The 23,989-nt window shown below is 36.1% G+C and overlaps 2 protein-coding genes across 3 annotated transcripts; one reads left to right on the plus strand and one right to left on the minus strand.

The window, feature by feature from the left end:
• Positions 1-3,272: 3,272 nt before the first annotated feature.
• LOC132183740 (uncharacterized) lies at positions 3,273-8,143 on the plus strand. The gene is made up of 5 exons (XM_059597147.1): positions 3,273-4,723; positions 6,116-6,173; positions 6,290-6,373; positions 6,499-6,640; positions 7,332-8,143. Exons 1-5 carry the CDS (start codon positions 4,228-4,230, stop codon positions 7,698-7,700), a joined length of 1,149 nt encoding a protein of 382 aa, XP_059453130.1. The 5' UTR covers positions 3,273-4,227; the 3' UTR covers positions 7,701-8,143.
• Positions 8,144-12,070: 3,927 nt separating this feature from the next.
• On the minus strand, positions 12,071-20,702 carry LOC132183739 (probable WRKY transcription factor 32). 2 transcript variants are annotated; one of them, XM_059597145.1, is made up of 5 exons: positions 20,310-20,702; positions 20,138-20,187; positions 14,510-15,204; positions 14,230-14,388; positions 12,071-12,738 (listed from the first exon to the last, which is right to left on the minus strand). In XM_059597145.1, the coding sequence occupies exons 1-5, from the start codon at positions 20,539-20,541 to the stop codon at positions 12,381-12,383; spliced, it is 1,494 nt and encodes a 497-aa protein (XP_059453128.1). In that variant the 5' UTR covers positions 20,542-20,702; the 3' UTR covers positions 12,071-12,380. The 2 variants fall into 2 exon arrangements, with proteins under 2 accessions (XP_059453128.1, XP_059453127.1); XM_059597144.1 differs by having other exon boundaries at positions 20,298-20,702.
• Positions 20,703-23,989: the final 3,287 nt, after the last annotated feature.

Raw genomic sequence — 23,989 nt, forward strand, 5'->3', positions numbered from 1 at the left:
GTCAAATTAAAACATTATTTCAAGCAAAAAAAAATACCCTTTAATGAGTGTTCTAAATTTTTATATAAAATAGTTAACCAAAGCTATTTTTTTTAAAAAAAAATTTAGCAAATGGTTTTTTAAATGCATTTTTCATTCAATTTTTTTTTTCTTTCTCTATATCATTTAAATATTTTTGTATTCTTTATTTTATTTTATTTTTCGTTGTTTAACCTGAACAACAAAGAGAAATAGAGAGATAAAAATAATAAAGAAAAAGAAAAAATATAATATAATAAAATACCTTAGGCTTCAATTGGAAATGGATTTTTTTTTTTCCACCTTCCCTCCTGTTTTTATAGTGGGAGACTTCTCCACATTTGGAAAAGCGTGTAACTCAAAGTGAAGAAATTTGTGAGCCTAACTCATCTCATAAAACCGTTTCAATAAGAGATGATTGTTCATTCTTTATAAACATTCTTCAATGTGTGATTATTTCTCAATACCTTCCCTCACGTGCAGGCCGATATTTTTTTTGTCCTTATCACGGGATAAGTAGTATAGGCCCCATTCGTCCTGTAGTAGACTCTGATACCATTAAGAAATTCGTGGGCCTAACTCATCTTATAAAACCGGTTTTACAAGAGAGAGTTACTCATTCTTTATAAACATGCCCAAAGTCTTGTTCACAGGCAAAAATCGAATGAATACCTTCTTTAAACTTTTAATTAATCATTTTGCATATAATTCCTCAGCTCTTCTCTCATCCTTCTCCGTCATTTTTATTTTTCTTAAAATCAACCATTGAATCTATTTTCACTTAGGTGAATTTTTTGGATCTTACAAATCTAATGGTCGATATATTTTTTTTTTAAAAAAGAAAGAAAAAGAAAAGAACCGAGGTAAATGTTCTATGATTTCTCAACTCTAAAACACAAACTGTAGTGATTGCTTCTTTTCTTTTCTTTTTTTTTTTTTTGGTCATGACTGGAGCAAACGACAAAGGATATACCTTTCTCTTTCTTTTCACCTACGTTCCTTCGCTGCTTATCTTTTCTTTTTCTTTTCTTTTTTCACTTTTTTGTTTTATCATGCTGAGGATTAGTCAATCAGATCATCAGAGTTCACAGAGCATCTTCATGTCCAAGGCTTTAACCTAAAATCTTGATGTGAAACTTCAAGGAACATGGGGAGAATCTGAAGAAAAGCATGGCATAAAGATTAAAGTAAAGGGAATAAAAATAGATTGAAAAACTATGGTTTTTATTTTTTACTATAATCTAAAACTGTAGTTTGTTTTATTAACAACTTTAAAGGAAGAATACTTGAGACTTGAGAGTGATGACAACTAGGAGAACTTCTCTTTTTCTATTTGGGGAGCATATCCCTTGGGATTTCCATTTTGAGTAGATTTTAAGAATAAAACCCACCTTTCTCATGGTTTTCTTTTAATCTTTCCCGTTGTGGCTTTATCATATTTGACATTGATGAAGTTTTTTATTTTTTTTAAATTGGGATCATAAGAAATTAAATTGACATTTGTTCTTAAAATACGTAATTTTTCCATGCCTTTTTTAATTATGTTTGTGAAAATCACATATTCTGTTTACACTACAAAAAAATGGATAGTTTTTGACATGGCAAACAATAACCCAACTTTTGCCACGTCAATAATTATTGACGTGGCAAAAGTAGCACGTCAATAATTATTGTATTGACGTGTTGAATGTGCTACATCAATATTTATTGATGTGGCACATTCCACACGTCAATAAATTATTTGACACGTTACTTAATTTAATAGATTAGTTCCTTCAACCCAATTTCTCCTCATTGATAATCACTAGTTAGAACAACTTACATTTTGGGCACTACTCCGTTTGTTAATTATTTTGTATTTTGATTGAAAAAAAAAAAAAAAAAATTTGATGTGATATAAAGATGACAATGGTTTTCAATGTCTTGTATCTGATTTGTTTGTTAATGTTTTTCATTTGAAAGAGAAAACAAAATGAAGAGGGAGAAATTGTTATCAAATAAATGGATTAGAAAAAAAAAAAAAAAAAAAATTGAATCTACTTACAACTAGCTATGCTACATAAAGCTTAATTTTATTTATTTAAATTCCAATAATAGACTTGTTCAATCTACTTATTTATATCATAATTATATACTTATATCGTGTCCACTTATGAATCTCTAATTATTATATGATGCCATATAACATATACCATATGTTTATTGTATTTTAAAATAAGCTAAGACCAAATGTACACCCTACACTAAACTTAATTAGGATCAAAATCGCCTCCCATAATTGTACTTAAAAGAATGTAAAAGAGTTGACTATTCAATTATAGAAATCTAATTGCATTTCACAACAACTCAACTCATTGATTGATGCGCATGCTATATTACTCCATCAATTAAACTATGGCATGTAATTACAATAAAGAAAAAGTATTTTACTTTGTCCATTAGTCTTATAGTGCTCGGGATTCCTTTCAATTGTCTATCTCCTACAATCAGACAAATAATTATAAAAAGAATTCTAAGCAATTCGGACATTAAAATTATAAAAAATTTCAATCCGTCTTGTAGGCTATATAAGTTCTTATAGGATTTGAATTACCTGAGGAAATTTTTCATTGGAGGTTTCATGTTAATCAATGAAGGGATAAGATTGCTTTCTCTCTCTCTCTAAATCCAATATGCTTTCTAGCAACCTATAAAAATACCCTTTATCCTATATCCTATTGATTAATTAAATATCCACAAATCTCATACCTGCCTCATTAAGAAATAGAATTAATATGTGGGTGATGAAGTGATGATTCATTAAACTAATTCACTAATCACCACCCACATAACTATTTATTATACATAAATTATACATAAATTTTGGGGGTTGACAATCCTATTATCTAGACAGCTAGTTTGGTCGAAATTTTTTTCGACCTATTTTAATAAGTGACAAGTGTCATCTATCGCATTTTTTAAAAAATATTTTTAAGATTCATTTATTGTCATTCTACTAAACTAAGAACCTAAACATTAATTTTTGAAAAAGCTAAAGATGTTAAATGACACTTGCCACTTATTGAAATATGTTAGAGAAAATTTTATACAAACTTCACCTTTATAATTTAGGTAAAAAAATCAAAACTTTAAAAATAAAATCCAAAACCGGACATAGCCAGTAAAAGACTGCTCAAAACCGGCTCTCCCGGTCGCCTCCCAATAAACAAAGCCAAAGCCCAATCTTCACTTTTACTCTCTCTCTCTCTCTCACTCATTTGTTCTTTAAAAGTCTCCCTCTCTCTCTCTCTCTCTCTCTCTCACAGAAAATTTTGCAATTCCTGTGTCTTTGATCGAATGCCCAAATACCCTCATCGCCAATTCTCATCAATTGCTAATCTTCACTTTCCCACATTTTCTCTCGAACTTTCCCTTCCATTTTCTCGGGGAAAAGGAGGTAGGTGGACATGAGCTGCACACTGCAGACGCCAAGGTGTCAGCTTTTTCTGTCCATGTGAGTGGCGCCTGAAAACGACGCAGTTTCAACTTTTCCTGAAGCTGTCGCTTCTCACAATGCGCAGGGGAATCTCAGTCTTTCGAGGCTCTTGGAAGCTCATTTTGAATATACAATAAAAAGCTATTTTTTTAATACACTGTATGTGTGAACCCTAGTTTTGGTCAAAAGGTGAACCCATTTTGCTGATTTTGATGGAGTTCATGTTCGTGTTTGTAAAACCCCAAGTGGGTATTGTTTTCTAGGGTTTTGGGCCGATTTGAAATCTGGGTTTCAGAGAAAAATGGGGGGTTTCGTGTTGTGGGATTCTGATGGGTTTGAGGTTTTAGTACTTCAGCTAAGTGATTTTGAATGAACCTTAGGATTGGCAGGGCTGTGAAAATTGTGGAATTTAAGGGTGGAAAAGTGAGATCTGTGTTGGGAGCTTGTGGGGGCCAGGTCAATGAATGTACCTAGAGGAAGTGAAAATTTTATATTTTTCTAATGGATTTTGGTTTCTAGGGTTTTAGGAGTGATTTCGAGCGTCAAAAGATTACAAAAAATGTGTGTTTCGGAGGATTTTGCTGGTGGGTTTTGGATGATTTTGTGGGATGGTTTGGAAGTTTGAGGATTTGAAAGAAACTTCACAAGGTGGTTGGTACAATTGGGAAGCTTGAATTTGAGCTCAAAGAGTTGGGATCTCTGCGTTGAACCAAAGGAGGAGTTTTGTTTTATCAATGTCGGGAGCTCCAAGAGTGAGGTCTATGAATGTGGCTGATTCGGAGGAGACGAGGCCAGTTCTTGGTCCTGCGGGGAACGGGAACAAGACAGGGTCGTTGAGTGCACGAAAGCCCTGCTTGAAACCATTGAGAAAGGTCGAGAAATCGGCTGGGGAGGCTACATTGGCCGAAGATAAGAAAGCCCGTAACTCCTCTACGGTTACTACTTCCTCCCCTCAGCTGCATTCTGCCAATGTGCCTTCAGTGCTTCGCAGGCACGAGCAGTTGTTGCATTCCAATTTGTCATTAAATGCTTCGTGTTCGTCCGATGCTTCTACGGATTCTTTTCATAGTCGGGCGTCTACTGGCAGGTTGATTCGATCGAACAGTGTAGGGAGCAGGCGGAAGCCGTATCCTTCGAAGCCGAGAAGTGTTGCTTCTGATGGTGGTTTGGAGTCTCCACCTGATGGTTTGCAGACTAAGAAGAGGTGTGCGTGGGTGACACCAAATGCGGGTTTGTTCTTTCTCTTCTTTGATGTTGGAGCAATTCTTTTATTTCAAAATGTTACGTTTTTATAGAAGATATATGTGCCTTTTTGTTATCTGCTGCGGATTGCCTTTACAAGTCATTACTTATTTTTACATTGAAATGATATTCCGGGACAGGCCTTGGATAAGTGAATTGGAACTAACTTGAATAGTTTTGCTGTTTAGTTATATGTATGTGATTATTTATAAGTATACCATTTAAGAACCGAAATAATTTGCAATTTACATTTGGATTCTATTATTAATATATAGGCTAAGATTTATATAAGAAAGTCTATGTTATATGTTATTGCTAGGAAAGCCAGATGCGTAGTGATTTGGTTAAGCATCAACTCAATGCAAGTGACAGGTGTTGCATTTATCATTTTTACTAAACTGGAAACTGAACCATATGATTTTCTCTACATAGACTGAAGCATTTGATTTATGGAGGATATGGCCCTTGATAGAGTTTAGTAGACTAGATGGGCCCTGCTGAAGTAATCAGATTTAAGGCTTTGTTAAATTAACTTCACTCTGTTCATGTTTGTGATGGTCAGTTCAGTTTCCAGATTGAATTTGGTTTGGACGAGATTTTGACCTGGAATCAAGTTCTTCATTCTCAGTTTTTGTTTTGCCTACTATGGCTTTTTATCTAGGTTCTTGCAAAACCTAACTAAACTGAGCTCTTAGTCAAGTAAAACCCCTGATTTCTACGATTTCACCATGCAAATGATAGATTGTATTGGATATTTTCCGAGCCTAATTTGTTAAGATTTAAGTCTATGATGTAATGATAGGTGACACTGCCCAAGGTCATCTAATCATTCTTCCTTCCCATCTTGCAGTTTCCTTAACTTGGATCAATATCCTTTAGTCATTGCATTTGCATTCTGTAATAGCTACATTGGAGGTACTCCATTTTAAGAAGTTGAGAAGTGAGCATAACCGTGCAGTTTGATATTGAGGGCAATACTTTTGAAAGAAAAACGTTTGCATCCAGCTTTTTGATTTTTCTTGGATTTTTTGTTTTATGGTTATGATCACTTTGAATTAATTATAGTACTATGTCGTGTTTATATTTATTTAGCTTTTGTTTATTTGTCGGGTGTTTTGCTCTTATTTGGTGCAAAAACTGGAGAGATATGACTCTACCATCCACAATAAGGTGTCATTATTTTCCCACTTAAATAAAAAGTACATTGTATGCATCAGTAAGTTGCATTCAAAGTAGAGACAGACGTACTTATGTTTCACCCAGGCATTGGCAGGGTATGCATTGGTTGGGAAAGTCATTGTTCCTGGGTGTTGCCTAGCTGTATTATTATGCTTCTTTTAGATTTTCTATTCTGATAAGAGTTTCATTTGTTGAAACCAGACCCATGCTATGCTGCTTTGCATGATGAGGAATGGGGAGTTCCAGTACACGATGACAAGTATGGAATCCCAACATTGCTTGCTTCCATATTCATTGAAAGGGGTATCCCTTTTTGATATGTATTTCTATTTTCCAGTTGCTTTTTGTTTTCTTAATATCCCTGATCCCATGCAGGAAATTGTTTGAGCTGCTTGTTCTTTCTGGTGCTTTGGCTGAACTTACATGGCCTGTCATTTTAAGCAAAAGGCATATCTTTAGGTATGCTTACTCTGAAGTTTAATCTTATGTTCACCTATCAACAGATTCACCTTGAAATCATGGCCTCTTCCCAGCTTCTTGGCATTTTTTCTGTATTCTATTTTCTGACAATCTTCTTTTTGCAGGGAAGCATTCGCAGATTTTGATCCAGTCACTGTCTCAAAATTGAATGAAAAGAAGATGATAGCACCAGGAAGCACTGCAAGCTCCCTTTTATCAGAGTCAAAGCTACGTGCTATCATTGAGAATGCACGCCAAATATCTAAGGTAGATTCTCACTTTCTTATAGCATTTTTTTACCTGAGTTGCAGAAGATGCATGTGGATAGGTCTCTGTGAATTATTACTTATATATTTGAAGATGCTTAGAGCAGACCATGTTAACAAATTTAGGCAACATAAATTTACTCTTGTGAAGGTACCCAAAGTAAAATGGATGTCAAAAAAGTGTTAAAATCTTGTATGATGTTAGCAGTCCAGTACAAGCGGGTTTAGTTTATGCATTGATGTCCAGAAGTGGAAAACCTTGGTTGGGTCAGAATACCTTTCTTAAGTCGAGGACACTTGCTATGTTCTCTCTCTTTGTATGAGCAATTAAATGACAAATAATGGGTGTTTAGTGCTCATTTGATCGTGTCGGTTTGGTGAGCAAAGGAGTTGAATTGTGGTCCAGATCTGTGTGCAATTTGTATGACCCATACAGGACAAACATATATATTACCATCTATCCAGGCTGACATCATTATATCTTATTTCAAGAGTTACTCATGCACCTAATTATTTCTTGTTTTCAACATGCCAGCTTTCTTAGTTGGCAAGGCCCAAGTCATTTATCAGACTTGATAATTTCCAGCCATTAGCCACTAACCTTTTTTTCACTGAAGTGCAATAATTGGACATTTCCTTGATTGCTATAATTATCATTGCAACTAACTTTTTGCAGGTTTTGCTGATGCCAGGTCATAGATGAGTTTGGGTCATTTGACAAGTACATCTGGAGCTTTGTGAACCACAAGCCCATAGTTAGCAGATTCCGATATCCTCGCCAAGTTCCGGTGAAAACTCCAAAAGCAGACGTGATAAGCAAAGACCTGGTGAGACGGGGATTCCGGAGCGTGGGCCCCACTGTCATCTACTCATTCATGCAGGTAGCAGGAATAACAAATGACCATCTCATCAGTTGCTTTAGATTCCAGGAGTGTATAGACGCAGCAGAAGGGAAGGAAGAGAATGGCATCATGGATAAGGCCAAAGAGACAAACCCTGATAACGCTATCGAATCAGAACTATCCATTGCCATTGATGAATTGAGTTTATCTTCAGAATGATGAACCAAATGTCTCGGTCGATGGCAGGTAGAGGTCCGGGCTCAATCATCAGTTTACCTTGTTGATATTCACAGCTACTCTTGCACTGGGTAGTAACGGAGCTGATGTTGTGTATAAAATTTCATGAATTCCTAATCATCATGGATTCCTAGATTGTAGATTACTAAAGTGAATTAATTTAACTGATGATTGTGCTGTCAATGGGGCTTGTCCTGAGAGCCTTCAGAATTTCATGTACAATGTTTTGTACAGTTTAAAAGGTTAGTGATTAGATTTTTCTTTTCAACCCATTCTGGCATCAGAGGACTAGGACAGGAAACAAAACTCCTGTTCAGTCCTTCCCCATCTGATCCATGACTTTACAGTTAGGGTAGGACTGGCTGATGCCCCAGTTGCTACCCTATAATGTGCTTTACAGCTAGAACTTAAACTTGATCAGTCAATTTTGCTTTTAATGTGTGACAATGATATAGTAGTAGCAAAATGTTTCCCTGTCCCCTTAGGATGGGGGATGACTCCCTTTAGATAGACATGTTTGTACAAGATCACCAAATGATGTGGGGTATTCCTGTGTCAGAATTGATTTGATATGTTCATTGTTGGATGCACATGCACCTCCCTAGGAGAGTTTTAGGGCCTTAATTTGATCGATAATTGATATAAATCAGGGCAAGCAGAAAAGTACTGCTTTTTGATGAATCTTTCCAACTGTCTTAGTTGTTTTTCCATATTTAAGTGCGACAGTCGCCGTATCTTCTTAGTTGGTGTGGTGTATATTTAGATGACCTTTTTAACTCTGCTTCCTAAATTAGGAGCACGGATACAATTTGCACCTTCGAACTTACCCATGACATGCCACCATTATCTTTCTCTCTTAGACCAAGGTTGGAAAAATACTGTATAATTTCTTGGGATTTGATCTTTTATCAAATCATTTCCTGGGTTCAAAACTGATCAAATGGATCTTTAAGGATTAATCTGTTATCAAATCACTCATTTTATTCTACTTTTGGTAACTTTTTTTGACGAAATGTTACATCATATCCAATAGTTTTGTGATTTGTGTACACTGTACAATCAGCTTCACCACAGTGAATCGCTATGTTAATGACAATTTACTGAAAAGATTTCATCATCAAATCACTAAATCTCTTATAGTTAGCCGCACAATGCGGGGTAGGACCTCTTTAGCGGCTGTGGCGATGGGAAAGGTAGCCGCACAATTGCCTTTCTCTTATAGGAGGAGCAAAGTGGATGTGGCCACTCCCATCTATTATGAGAGGTGAGAGGGGTGGTCGCACGACCAACCCTTTATTGTGAGAGGCGGGTGGCTATAACCATTCTCATCTTTTGTGAGAGCGGGTGGTGGTGGGATACCCTTTATTGTGAGAGGCGGGTGGCTATAACCATTCTCATCTTTTGTGAGAGCGGGTGGTGGTGTGACCATCCCCATGTCTTGTGGCAGGGGCTGGCCACTCTGTCAACCCATCTACTATGGGAGGCTATGCCCATAATGGAAGGGTGACTGTGTGATACATTTCTCACAGTGGATGGGGTTCGTGTGAGCTCTCCCTCCAACAACAAATGGAGTGGCCATGCAGCCACTTCCTCTAACTTTTTGTTTTTGTTTTTTACACAAGATTTAGTGATTTGTTGATGGGGTATGATTTATCCTTTTTAATGACACGATTCATCGTGGTATGTGTTTGACATGATGAGGCTGATTGTGCAATGTATATATGTGTCGCAAAATTATTGGAAGAATAGGAGAAAATATACTTTACCCCTCTCTGGCGGGGCTACGCAATGAAAGTATGACCACTTTTGCGTCTTAGCCTCCAAAGTTTAAAAAGTGATATTTGACTCACAAACTACTAAATTGCGGCAAATTAGCTCATACGTTAACTTTTTCGGTCTTTTTGGATTAAATGTTAGACTTTTAACAACGTGAACATTCCACAATACCTCGGTGTGTGAGTCTCTTATCTGAATAAAACAACTATTTTTGTAAGTGTAGCTCATCTTTTTAAAAGACAAAAACATTGTCTTTATCTCCTTCAAACGTACAAAGACATGACAACTTCTATAACTTAGGGTTTCAAAGATTGAAGGAGAACCACCGTTCGGAAGATGGATCCATCATGATCCTTGATGCAACCTCAAGTTCCAAGAAGAGCGAGGCAACATCTGCAGTACAAACACTTTGTTTTTGCAAGCGACTAGTCTATTTTAAAATCACTTACAGTGAAACAAATTTAGGTAGTAAATTTGTGAGCTGCAGAGCTCACAAATTTGTGGTGGGTATTTTGAATTTCAAGGGTCATGAGCTCCATAACTCCATACAATGTTCATATATTTATGTTTTTCAATATTATTTTGAGTTTTGAAATTTTTGTTGTTAGAGAGAAAAAAAGAAAAAAAAAAAAAAGGTTTTGTTGGGAGGTGGACTCTATGTCAATTGTTCACCGAGTGAAAATTTGACATAAATGAAATTTTTCCTAAAATAAAGATTTGTTAGGTATTAATATGATATAGTGTTCAGTTAAATAAAGTATGAGAAAGAAAATAATAGAAAAGAAAAGACAAAAAGGTAGCAGTACTCATATGGGTAATTTTTTTCTCAAATCCTGCCTTAACCCTATATTTTGTATGTGTTTTGGGTTTTGCAGATTAATCGGGCTTGAGGTTTTTTGGGCTAATAGATGCTGCCACGTGTGAGCACAAAAAAAAAGGGTGGTACGGCTAATAGAATGCAGAAGATGCACCAGTGAAACAATGGTTGAAACTAAAGTTTAGAAGGTCAAGGCAAAAGTAGATAATAAAATTGTAAAGAAATAGAAATTGAAGAGATCAAATACAAAAAAACAATGAAGAAAAATTATCAGACAAGAATTGAGTGTCATGGATCCTATTTGTATTGTGTTTGTAGCTGCGTGTGACGACATGGTTGACCGTATGATGTAACCCTATGGCGTGTGTAACGGTGAAAAATAAAAAAAAGAGGCAAGTTTATTTTGATAGGTTCTAAAGATGATAGACTAAGGTTATGTTTAATACGCGAAATGACTATTATATAAGAAAAATGAACACTTTTTATTAAAATTTTAAAAATGTGGAATAAAATAACTTTAGAATAGCCATTCTCATAGCCCATAAGAAAATGACTACTCCTAAAATTAAGAAATAGCTATTCCTCTCAATTTTGAATAGCCGAATCACCTCCATAGCCAACCCCACAAGTTATAGAAGTGATTTTAAAAAATTTTCGTCACTTTTGCAATTATTCTCTAAAGTTAAAAAATTATCAATTTAGTATATCAAACTTTTAAAAAATTTCAATGTCACCCATTCTATTAGGGTTTAGAGTTAAATCATATAGCAAATGGGGTTGAATAACCTTTCAAAAGTTATCTTAATTAAATAATTTTTTTCTGAAAAATTATGGGTTAGAATTTCCAAGGCCTATGTTAGGATTGAACAGAAAGTCCTAATAAAATAGGTGACAATGAAAACTTTTTTTAAAGTTGAATACACTAAATTGATCATTTTTAAACTTTAAAAGAATGATTGCAATAATTCAATTTTCCCAAAAAATTAAGAGCTACTTAGCCTCCTCATAAGCTCCAAGTCCAACCCAGAACTGGATCAAACCTATTAGCTCGTAATTCCAATTCCAAGAAATTATTTTTATTTCTTGTCCAATGTGCTCTCACACCCATCTATCTACAAATGATAATCTAAACAACAAAACAGCTTCTTGACAGACAATTGGCCTAGGATTAAAGAGATCCCAACCAGACAGTAGGAAATGAAGAAGAAACCCAACAAATACCCTTGAAAAGCATTTACCAATAAAAGTTGAAATGAGCTCAATGCCATCAACCAATTATAGCATCAAAACCAGTAACAGCTTCGGTAGTGCCAACATCAATCCAACATGAGATGCTTCCAACTTTTGGCCCCCTACAATCAAATCATTCGCAATGGGCGGAAGATGCTTCCATATATTATTAGCTCTTGTCAGCTAACTATGCGGTTTTAGTTTCCAGAACCTGCTCCAATTTTGTGTCTCATGACGACACAGCTATTGTAACCGGCACAACCATCACCTGAAAGTAGCCTCAAAGCTATCCCCTATCCAACTAAATAAGCTGAAGTCCACCCAATAAGACTACATCCCAATTACCAAATTGCAACTAGTATCATGGATCGCCATTATAATTTTAAAATGCTCAGATTGGGGGTTCTGGGTACTCTTTTACAGACTTGACTACCAACTTGGAGTAGCTGCAGTACTCTCTTTTTTGGATCTATTTCGACTGAGTTGGAGATGTTAAAAGAGACGCCAACGAACCAATCTCGACCTAAAAAATCTTTTCAGAAAAAGGGCCAATTTTATATCGTTAAACTACTATTAACTCTGTTCCAAACATGAGAGTACAATACCAATATACACAACTGTTCACTGAAAGACTAAAGCAAAAGTTCCTCTTTTTTTTTTTTGTCGTGGGGGGGGAGAGAGAGAGAGAGATAAGAAAAGAAAAGAAGAGAAGAGAAACAAACTAGAATAAGGAAACAAAAAGAAAAATCAAACCTGCCAATTCAATAATTCATATAGATACAGCAGCATGATCTTCTAAAAGAGAGGCCGATGAATCGTCTTTCATTCCCTTGGGCCTCTCAGCAAGGTTTGATTTCAAATCCAATGCTCAGAAGAGTGCGAGCTGATTCCATTGCTTTCTCACCTCCAAGTTCCATGGCCTCTCCAGTCAATTCTCCTTCCGTGTCCACCGACCACTGGGTCGAAGACACTTGGTTCTGCAGTGAGTCGGTTTTCTTAAATTGCACAACGTTCATGGATGCAGGAGCAGCAGCAGCTACAAGAGGAGCACTTGGTGGGCCATGCCGCTTCTTCGGTACAGGCATGTCATGGTCATGTACTCCCTTATATGTTATAATCACGGCATTCGCATTATCAACAGCTGTCTCAATGTGCTTCCGGACAGGACATCCAGCAGAAGTGCATCTATAATAGTTTCTGAAAATTTATTCAAGCAATTAATTACAATAAAAGGAAGAGAAAGCAAACAGACTAATTTAAATTGGAAGGAATCAACTAAGGTGAAGAATAGGAACAGTGCATTGGCTGCTTCCTCACTTTAATGACTCCAGCAACTAGAATACTGAGAAAATCCACTGATACAGCCAACTAGTTATGGCTTCAATTTCACATTTAAGAAGGCTGTTTATAGTATTTGTGAAAGTTCTAAGAAGGTTATTATTTAGTCTCGTTTTGGGCCAGTTCTGCCATTAAGCCTTTCATTTTGTAGTTTGTGCTGAATTTATGTTAGTCAAAAAAGTCTTTCTGTTGATGGCATGCTCTTGGAGCTAGGAAGAATTTACAATGTAAGTTGTTTCCTAAGAATGTAGTGCCATAAGACTCAGGTCTAGCGCTAATGTAAAGCATCTTTTGCTGATTAAATATATGCATTCTTGAGATTTGTTTTCAATACCCATCTACTTCTTCTATTTCCTGCGTCTTCCAAAACAGTTCCACCAGTCCTTTTGCAGTTGTGGATTGCATCATCCACCAACAGGCAGCACATCTCAATACATGAGAAAAAAAAAAAAAAAAAAAAAAAACTGCCCCATGACAAATCCACACCATATTTTCCAAAGAACATTTAACTTAGTTGGGAATGACATAAAACAAAGTACTTGAACCTGATGAGGGTTTCTGGAGCAAATTGCAGGACAGTCATCTGTAGCAACTTGCCAAATTTTCTTAGTAGTACAATGGCACTTGCATAGAATGATTTCCAAAGTGTTATCCTTAGGATATTCAGATTGAAAATCATCATGATAAATATAGACAACTGTGCTTACTGCTAATATATATAACTTGAGGTCAGATAAAAGAGTAAAATGAATGAATATTTGATGCTATGGATCTATGACAAACCACACTCCCAACATAAGGCTGAAAACACAACACAATCCCTTCCATTTTAGCAATTCCAGTCACATCCTAGTTAATCTATCTTGGATCATATCGTATCTCCTCCTAAATAATGAAGGGTGAGTTCACTAGTAGAAACTCCATCAATTTACCACATAGGCACGTAACAGTTCTTTTATATCATGAGCTTCATTATGATTGGAATTTGAAATCCATCAGAAAAATTCTAGGACATTGAAATCCTGAACATTTGGATCTTGTGAAGTGACCGTGGAAGAGTTGGAAAATGGTTAAATTTGCTAAAGAAAAAGCCATTCATAAAGCAATGGAAACATCTTCCTTCCTTTCTCTTGTAGTTTTGGAGATCTATATGAGGCCTTATTTCATTTGTGCAATTTCTGCTGAAGACAAAGGGTATGAAAATCATCTAAGTTATCCCAAATGTGTAAACTGCTGCAATTTATAGTCACACTATGAATGACCTAAGCACACTGATTGCAGCAGTATAACATTAACAGATATCAGTATCAGGTGCACACACAATTGTTAAAAAATGAATTAGGCATGCACCTGGGGTGAGGATTTCCCTTCACCATTTTCTGTCCATACTTGCGCCATCTGTATCCATCACCTGAGATTCCCACATCTCCTGCTGCATGCACAACAAATTTAGGTTTCTTGCCAGGTTTTATTAGAGCACTTGCATGTGCCAAGCTGCTTTTCTTCACTCTGATTATCAAAGAGGAAAGAACATTAAAACCAGTCATTATCAATCCTTTCCACAAAAATACAAAAGCTAGTATCATATACGAAACAAAATCTGAAGAAACCAAACCCATGCAACACTTGCCTTTTTTTGGGTTCTGGTTCATTGGCATGCTCCTCCTTGACCTTAATTTCACAATTCTCGCTTGAGTTCAGTCGTTTTCTTTCAGCAATGGGGGGTGTTTCTTTTATAGTTTCTTTTGAAGCTGTGGGTGGCTCCGATTCATTAATCCTCTGGATGCGATGTTCTGTGACACCATTCCCTAAAACAGGCTTAGGGGATGATGCAAGCTTATTTTCCTTTGTGCAATTAAACTTCCGAGGTGGATCATGGCTATGTTGGCTTTTATAAACAATCTCTATTACATGACCTGAGTGATCAGAGCATTCAATTTTCTTTGCGCAGCATTCAGAAAAAGTGCACTTATAATAACTTCGAGAACCTTTAGGACTCTTCACTTGCTTCTGACCATATTTCCGCCAGTTGTAACCATCAGAAGATGGTGTTTTCACAACAGGACCAGCAGATATAGGTTTAAGGTCAGAAGAATTTTGTTGGTCCATTTTTGGGATGCATTCATTGTTGCTCTTCACTTGTGAAAGTCTTTGTTCTGGTAGAGTTGGGCTTGGAAGAGACGAAATTGATTGTGTAACAGAAGTGGGTGATAGTTCAGATAAAGTTGGACATACAGACAACTGAAACTGATTCTTTGTCTGAGCATCACCAGGCTGGGTTTTCACACTTGCCAAAACTTCATGTTGGGACTCCCCACCTTGATCCTGAGAAATGTCAGCAAAGAAAATATAATAAGAAACGTATACCATTTACATGATCTTATACAAGATGCATCTAGATCAGCATAAGTATAAGAGACACTTGATGGTTACCATGTGGAGCTCATGCCAAAAAATTGATGGTTCGAATAACATAAGCCACAGTCAACATAAGTAGGAGGCATGTGCCAACCACATATATCATAAGAATCTCACCACAAAACTGTACAAGGTCACAACTAATACCAATTTTACAAGAAGATGCAAGTTTTGGCCTCTGCCTTTTAAGAAACTTGACTGGGATATAATATTTCTGTTTTGGAGTACATATGGCTTTTAAGTTTGTAATAGATTGTACACGACATTCAAAAACACAATACAAACCATGAAAACACGAATTCTAAATAATTAGTTAAGTTATCTTCTAACAGTCAAGAACACGAATAGGAGGCATCTATTCATTGCTAGTTGGTAGAAAAAGTGCAAAAACCATCCCCTAAGCCTTCGATCAGTCAGTAAAGTGGTGGGTTGTGATCAGCACAACTGCACAAGTCTTAGGTTCCAATCTTAACCCCCTCCCCTTCCAAAAACGAAAAAAATCCAGAAGGAAGACAGAGATAACGTTGAATCACTTGTTTCACATTGCTCAATGGCTAGAGAGTTATCATCACCTGTATAATCTTTGTACCACATCACTTGGGCTATACCAAGATCTGCCATAAAGCAATCATGTGGTAGGGATGGAAAAGCAAGGCAAAGCCCTCTATGCTTGATATGGTGCATTTTGGAGCAAGAAAAATAGCAGAGAATTTACGGGAATGGGAGTCCTCGTATAATCTTTCTTTCTTTCTTTTTGTTGGGTAAGTGGGAGTCCTAGTATAATCATGACTTCAGTTTCTAGACTGTCATGTTTTTTGGCAGCACCCTACAACAGATTATGGCCTTACATTTCTAATATGTACATTTGACACATGATTCTATTCTTTCAATTCCTTTGGCATGTTTTCATAAATAGTTTTACTTATGGCAAGAGTGAATTACCAAAGGTTTATTTGGCTCATGCAATTACGTCTTAGAAAAATCTAGATATCTTGCCTACTTGTGGACCTCCATAAATCATTAACTCCAAGGCAATATGCCTATATAATAATTGCAAGAGAAAGGATGATAAGGTCTCCCAATTCCTACATAATCCTTTGATACGTCATATGAGGACCCAAAATATTAACAGATATCTTTAAGTTGAACTTCAGTAATTCCTTTCTTGGAATTTTATGACAAATGTGAATTGGGGCTGTTCCATTTCACATTATGTCATACCCGCTTTTTACATGAGATTTAGGATGTTATATCAGAATGATATTTATGGATCTTCTGCAAAGCCATAGGGCATATAAAGGGATTCACATGAAACAAATTGTGGTGAGCAACAATCATTTCATTGTGATTAGTTGGGTGGATAATTAATCTTCCAGGTCATGGTATTTGCACTACATCTAAATAGAAAAGGCTTCCCTTTTTATCATCTTTGGTGGATTTGTCATAGGATCTTAAGACCATAAATGGATGTGGCCAACAAGGATGTCTCTACTGGGCTATCTCAATCTGGAATACTAACTTTTACAATTGGCTTCTATTGCTTCTCTTTTCTATAGGAGATCATTTATTTATTTATTTTTTGATAAATAATCAAGATATCATTAAGAGCGTAAGGCACCTGCATGTACATAGGAAGTATACAAAAGAAACCACTTAGGCAATAAGGGCCAAAAGAATAAGGAAATCACGAAAACTAATCACTAAAGGAGAAACATAAGTAGCTGTCCAAAGATACAAAGTGATTTCAACTCCTCCAAAGACCTCTCGCAGTCCTCAAAACACCTATCATTCATTTCCAGCCAAAGACATCATCTTCGAAAGAACGGCAATTCGGCTGCTGCTGGCTATTCACCAACAAGCTAAGAAATTAACTACTTGTCTAGACATAACCCAAGACAGCCTGAATTGTTTGAAGAATACATTCATATAGTCTCTTTCCTTTTCTATATGAGATCTCCATTTTATATAGGGAAATAAAATCCTAAAGTGTTCCCTTGATTCTTAGATAATACCATTGCCTAATAAAATAATAAATATTGAGATATCCATTACAAAATTTTGTACTTCAACTTATCATTTGCGCAATTATTTTATGTTCAAATTTTTTTGTCAATGTAAAACAAGTTTCTCTGCACATAACTATCCACACTGATGTCCCTCCACTTACTGGCCTCCAATATTAGGAAATCATTTGTGTTCCATAGGGGCCTATCTTTGAGCCATTTCAGTTGCGCTCCTAAAAGTTACATGAGATAGCATATCTTTGCCGGATCACACTAATTCCTGCCCAAAGTTGGAAGAGAGGAGCTATTGAAGGAGTGTAATGATACTCTGCCTCAGATATGACTACCCCAAGTCTCATCCTTGGTCACCTTTTTCTTTTTCTTTTTTTGTGGGGGGGGAGGATTTCTGGCTGTCATTTTTAACTCGAGATTCCAACCTTTTTTTGGACGTCAACATGCCATTTCTTTTTTTCTTCTTCTTTTTTTTTTTTGGTAAATAATTAAAATATTATTGAGAAGCGCAAAAGGCGCAACCCAAATATACAAAAAGTATACAAGAGATACACATAGCTAGAAACTGAAAACAGGTCAAGAAGGTAATGAAAACTAAGCAAATTAAAATCTAAAACAGTTGTCCAATTGTAAAGCGTTTTGAAAAAGAAAGTCTTTAGTTCTACCACTGAGAGAGGATGGTTTTCCAAACTTCTATTATTTCTTTCCCTCCAAAGACACTACAAAAGGCAGGACGAAATTATCTTCCATATAATTGCACTCTAAGAACTACCTCCCAACCCTCTCCAACAAGCAAAAAGGTCTACTACTTTTCTAGGCAAAACCCAAGCTATCCCAACATGACTAAAAATAACACTCAACAAGGCACTTAAAATCTCACAATGAAGTAGAAGATGATCCACAAACTCCCCACTCCTCTCACATATACAACACCAGTCAACCATAATGACATTGTGCCATTTGTAGCCTTGATTCCAACTCATTGTGAGTATATTTTTCAAATAAAATATGTCACTTTTTGAGTGTGGGCTCAATATATTCACTTTTTAGGAGAAACCCAGAGAAACAAACCAAGTCCATACATCCTACAAGATAGCCTACATCTTTCGGGTGAGGCTCAATCTACCCTAGCTATACACACAAATCCAATAAAAAAATGAATAACTTCACTAGACCCATTTATTAGGAATGAAAATAACCAAAAGACCATGTAATTAATGTTTTTGCATTAATATGTTCCAAACACTTTGTGCTCCTTGCATTTTTCTTGAGTCTCATTAATTAGGAATGAGTTTCTTCCTGAGCCTATAAGTTTTCTTGGGCTTCCTTTGGTATTACAGGGGCCCATTATGGAGGTTGAGCCTAACTAATATCATACATGCATGGTCCACCCCACCTTGTCTTGTCTAATCCATGGGCGTGAACTGGGCTTCCTTTTACTTGAGCCCATTTATTTTTCTTCCTTTTTCCATTTGGTTTTTTATCTTCTTTCTTCTCCAGCTGTTATTGGGCTTAGCTTAACTGGCCATTGATTACCATTACTATTCAGACGTGGCTTTTGGGCTGTTGGTTTTGGTCCATTAGACTCGGTCCAACCTGTTTACAAAGGGCAAGAGCTTTCCATATCTAAATACAGCAACTTCATTCTTTTCTTCACTAAAATTCTGTCTCAACTGCTTCCAATAACCACCATTGGCATACTCTCTTACTCTGACACAAAACCAAGCATTCATCTAGCAAGGAATGATCATAGCAGTTTTTTTAATGGGCAATGCTAATTAGTAGACTATTATACGACAGTCATACAACTAAGATAATATGACAATAAAAATCAGCATTTGGATCAACCAAGGCTTGTTAGTAGACTTTGTCTCAACTGCTTCCAATAACTGCCATTCCTTGATTGTCATACAACTAAGATAATATGACAATAAAAATTAGCCTTTGTATCAATTGCTTCCAATAACCACCATTGGCATACTCTCTTACTCTGACACAAAACCAAGCATTCATCTGGCAAGGAATGATCATAGCAATTTTTTTAATGAGCAATGCTAATTAGTAAATTGTTATACAACTGTCATACAACTAAGATAATATGACAGTAAAAATCAGCATTTGGATCAACAAAGGCTTGTAACAAGAAAAATCATGGACTGATTTTCATTGTCATGTCATCCCAATCGTATAGCAGTCTACTAAATAAGTCATTTGTACTTAGGAGTATTTCCTTATGGAGGAAGACACAATGGTCTAATCTTATGAGGTTTGGTGTCAAAAAAGACCCATTCACATCGAGCAACAAATGGGGTGGGGGGGGGGGGAACAAAATCAACCTTTAGCAAAAATGAGATCCTTCCTTGCTCTTGACTAATTTCCAAGCTTGGTAATCATCGGGTAACTAGAACCTTGTTGATTATGATCATCTACTTCTCCAATTAAATTCTTTTGTAAGCTACAATTTTTCCACTACCATAATATTTCCCAACAATAACATACGGATTTACACCTAAATTCGTAGTCATAACCACTTTCAGGACCCTAAATTTTAAACAATGAAAAGGAAACACTGTAAGAACACCAAAGACCATTTCCTTCAGCACACTGGCACACAAAAATGCACTGAATTTTTCACATGCTCAAACGAAGTTTCCCAATTAAATAAATATCTAAGCAAATATCACACAAACGCACATAAAGAGTTCACAAATGCTAAAAGATCGTAAAACACAGATAGCCAGCAAAACTATGAAAAATAAAACACTTACTGCGCAGAAACCAAATGCATCAAAACAAAACCAGAAATGAGCACTCCAAATTCTAACCTTCAATTCAGCTCCGCCAACCGACTTCGAAGTAGAATTTCCCTGCAAGCCTGTCAGATCAACCGCAAAATTCATCACCTTCATCACAATTCTACCAAAACAAACAAATTCTTTTCCAAATAAAAAAAAAATCTTTAACAACAAAAACATTAAAACCTACCCGCACACTGACCGTTCTCTGACAACTGACGCGAAGAAGGCACCGCTAGGGTTTTCAACGGTCCCGAACCTCGAAACTCGCCGACTTGCAAGCCACCGACTCGCGCTTCGTCTTCTTCCTCTTCTTCACCATCCTCCGATTCTTCGAGCTCTTCTTCTTCTTCGTCTTCCTCCTCTTCTTCTTCTTCTTCCGGTGGCTTCGGATTCTCTACTCGGAGAGCTTCGAAGCTCTCGTCATCACCCATGTCCGATTCTCCCACACCGAGAGACAGAGAGTAAAGTTCCGCACAGTTCGTGCGCTTTATTTATACTGTCCGAAACCGAACCCGAAACTATGCCCGAAATCCCGAATCGTGTCTCGGATTCTGTGTACCGGCAAAGATTAGAGAGAGAGACTGAGAGAGACTGAGGGGGTTTTATTTTTTTATTAATTAATTAATTTAATTTAATGCTTTAAAGCGAAGAGACTGTGGGGGTATATGTGTCTTTGACTGGAATTGACTCAGGTGGTTTAACGGCCGCCGTTGATTTCTCCGTTACATCAGGAGAGGGGATCACCGTTGGTTGTACTGACTTGACGGATTCTTTGACGGCGTATGTGGCATCACGGTACTGGGTGTTTGACTCGGGCACAGTGAAAGTGGTGGGATAGTGAGTGATACATGCACAAAAAGTGGCACACTTTGGGGCCAACATTTATTCTTAGGAATTTGGTGCTCAATTTTAAATTCGAAGAATTTGAGATCTTTTTGTCACATGAGCAAGGACCATTGTCGGAATCGCTAACAATTTGAGCTAATAAATATAATAGAGTTCCTATAAAATTTATTTGTTTAAACATATTTCAGATAGCCCTTTTTTTAAAAAAAAAAAAAAAAATTATATATTTTTTTAATAGAATAGGGAAAAGGTAACATGGAAAGATTTTTTTTATTCTTGATCGTGATGAAAAAGAGAATAAGAGATCCTGTAGGAATGCTAGCAAACGCAAGGTGAGTAGTGGCCCATTTTGCTAAAGTGTGTGCATAGAAATTGACACATTTAGAAACTTTTGAAGCATGCCAACTTTGAAAGGAAGAGATATCTAATCTAATGTCTGAAACAAAAAAAGAAAATTGCCAAAACGAAAAAAGAGGGGGATGATTTAAGGCAAGAATCACCAAAAGGGCATCCCCTTCGAGCAGAAAATGCCTAGCACCTGCAGAGATTGCCAATCGAGAAAAGAGAAGAGCGACCAAAGCTTATCCTATGAGCACATCATTGCAGTATGTGAATCTTTTTCAGATAGCTTGTTTATTTATCCTGGTATGTGAATCTTATAAAAATTCCCTTGCATTTGATGCCCTAACAAATCTATGGGATCTACATAAGTGTGTTCTTTTTCTTTTCTTTTTTTTTAATCATAATTTTATCCATTTTATGATTTAGAGTATATTTTACACCGAAAATCCTACAATATTGTGCCAAATTATATATATTTTCAGTCACGCTAAGCTTAAACTAATGTGCCAAATTAGAGGAATTTTATAAATTAAAAAAAAAAAAAAAAAAAATTGATTGACGTACTACAACTTTCACTATAAAATCATTTACAATATGATATGAAGTCCATAATATGTGAAATAGTTAAGATTATATGGTTGACAAATCAATCATTAACTAATTAAAGAATAAAGTTAGAAAATATATTTTTATCTCACAATATTAATGTGACAATTCCAACCAACATTAAAACTGATCAACAAAGACTGATCGAATGGTTAGTTAGAACTATCACTTAAATATTATATAATAAAAATGTAGTTTCTAGCATTTTTCTTGATAAGCCTTTGTCATTAACTTATTAGGAAATTTGGGCCAAGAGGAGATTAGAAATCATGCTTACACTTTTTCCCATACGTGAAAACACATGCCTTTAGGATACCTACAATCGCAGTAAGGCATATGATTGCATCTAGTATTGCCTTTAGTTTCATATACGCAATGTTTGACATGCTTCATGTGTTCAACTTAAATCTTCTATCATTGCATCGCAGAAATCATGCTTACACTTTTTCCCATACGTGAAAACACATGCCTTTAGGATACCTACAATCGCAGTAAGGCATATGATTGCATCTAGTATTGCCTTTAGTTTCTTATACGCAATGTTTGACATGCTCCATGTGTTCAACTTAAATCCTCTATCATTACATCCATTAAAAAAAAAGGTAAATCGATATAGAGTTAATTTTTTATTTGGGTGACCGACACGTGGCACTGATGTGTCAATGATGCAGATTAAATTATGTTGAATAAGATGTATGATGTGTCGTATGAGACAATTGTCAGATTATGATAAGACTTGACGTGACATGATGTTAAATTATTAGACAAAACATAGACAAAAAGACCAACTGTGTTGATTAAATGTTGAGACAGTTGTCACTCCTGCAGCAATCCGGATCCAAAGCCTTGCTAAGATGAAAGAGAAATCAATTATAAAAGGCCGCAAAGTGGAGGGTGTGGCAATCGTTCCACATCCGCTTAATGCTACGTAGCTGGATATGTGAGTCGCAGAGGAACTCTTATTTGACTTTCCCATAATATTGCATCTATTTTGATGTTGATCTTTTTTGTAACTGTCTTTTGAACGGCTACATGACCACTAACCGTATCTCATTCGATGGAATTTGCTTGGTGGGATCGAGTTTGTTGAGTTGGAGAATCGAGTTGGGACTCTTTATTCATTAGATGGTGGATTACATGTATTTTTATGTGTTGAGTGAGTGCATGCTTTCATGGTGTTAGGTTGGAATTCATGTACGTTAGTAGCTCTTCGTGTTGCGGGCTTTTGGGCTTAGGCCTTATCTTTTCATTGGAGGATTTGGGCTTAATATTAGGCTTGGATAGTCCATTCCAGTAGTCCGCCATTTTCTTAAGTAACGACATGAATTAAGTGAATTCGCAAGGCCCATTCCATTAGATCTCCACAGATATTATATCCGATACTTTGTTTAGCAGTAAATCGTAAGTACTAATAAAATATTTAATCAATATATATATACATATATGACTCATCCTTATAATTATGCGTACGCGGCGTCTATACATGTATACATCGTGCTGCTCTTCAATAAAAGTTTCATGCAGCTACGTCTGAAACTCTGATCATATATTATACTATATTATTGTCTTTAAAAAATGAGAATATAGTAGACATAACACACGATAGATCACATGCTTTGTAACATAACAATTAAATACTGAATCAATAAAATAGCAAGAAAAGGTGGATTGACATCTCGTGCAATATCTAGATACTGCACACATTGTAAATATTAAATCAACGGCTCATATTATGCCACATCCTTCTTATATCTCTCTTGTATTTTTTAAAATTAATACACTACTGTTACTACTATCTCTCACTGCCATTATCATCAAGGGTAGTCCACCCTTTTGACTAATTTAGGGACATAAGAATGATTCGGTTATCCTGACCATCTATAATGCTCGTGGGGCGAGAGACGCTAATGACAATGTGGCTACGAAAAAGAAAGAAAAAAGTTTATAGATTTAAACTTGTATAACTTAGTAGAATTTGAACTTTTTATTTTGAATGAACGGTTCAAATTAGAGTTAAGTTACGGCCTACAATATTTATGATTCCATCTTCTTGATTATTACAATCATGGAAGCCTGTTTTGAAAT

This window comes from Corylus avellana, chromosome ca6 (assembly GCF_901000735.1).
Source record: "Corylus avellana chromosome ca6, CavTom2PMs-1.0".
Lineage (NCBI taxonomy): Eukaryota > Viridiplantae > Streptophyta > Magnoliopsida > Fagales > Betulaceae > Corylus > Corylus avellana.

What these genes read in the sequence shown, in the direction of transcription:
- LOC132183739 (XM_059597144.1), bottom strand. Translation starts at nt 20,541, where the DNA reads ATGGGTGATGACGAGAGCTTCGAAGCTCTCCGAGTAGAGAATCCGAAG. An exon ending in TTGGCGGAGCTGAATTGAAG is followed by an intron (nt 15,205 to 20,137) that starts GTTAGAATTTGG and finishes GACATTTCTCAG; the next exon opens with GATCAAGGTGGGGAGTCCCA. An exon ending in AAGGGAAATCCTCACCCCAG is followed by an intron (nt 12,739 to 14,229) that starts GTGCATGCCTAA and finishes ATAAATTTTCAG; the next exon opens with AAACTATTATAGATGCACTT.
- LOC132183740 (XM_059597147.1), top strand. Translation starts at nt 4,228, where the DNA reads ATGTCGGGAGCTCCAAGAGTGAGGTCTATGAATGTGGCTGATTCGGAG. An exon ending in GTTCCAGTACACGATGACAA is followed by an intron (nt 6,174 to 6,289) that starts GTATGGAATCCC and finishes GATCCCATGCAG; the next exon opens with GAAATTGTTTGAGCTGCTTG. An exon ending in ATGCACGCCAAATATCTAAG is followed by an intron (nt 6,641 to 7,331) that starts GTAGATTCTCAC and finishes TGCTGATGCCAG; the next exon opens with GTCATAGATGAGTTTGGGTC.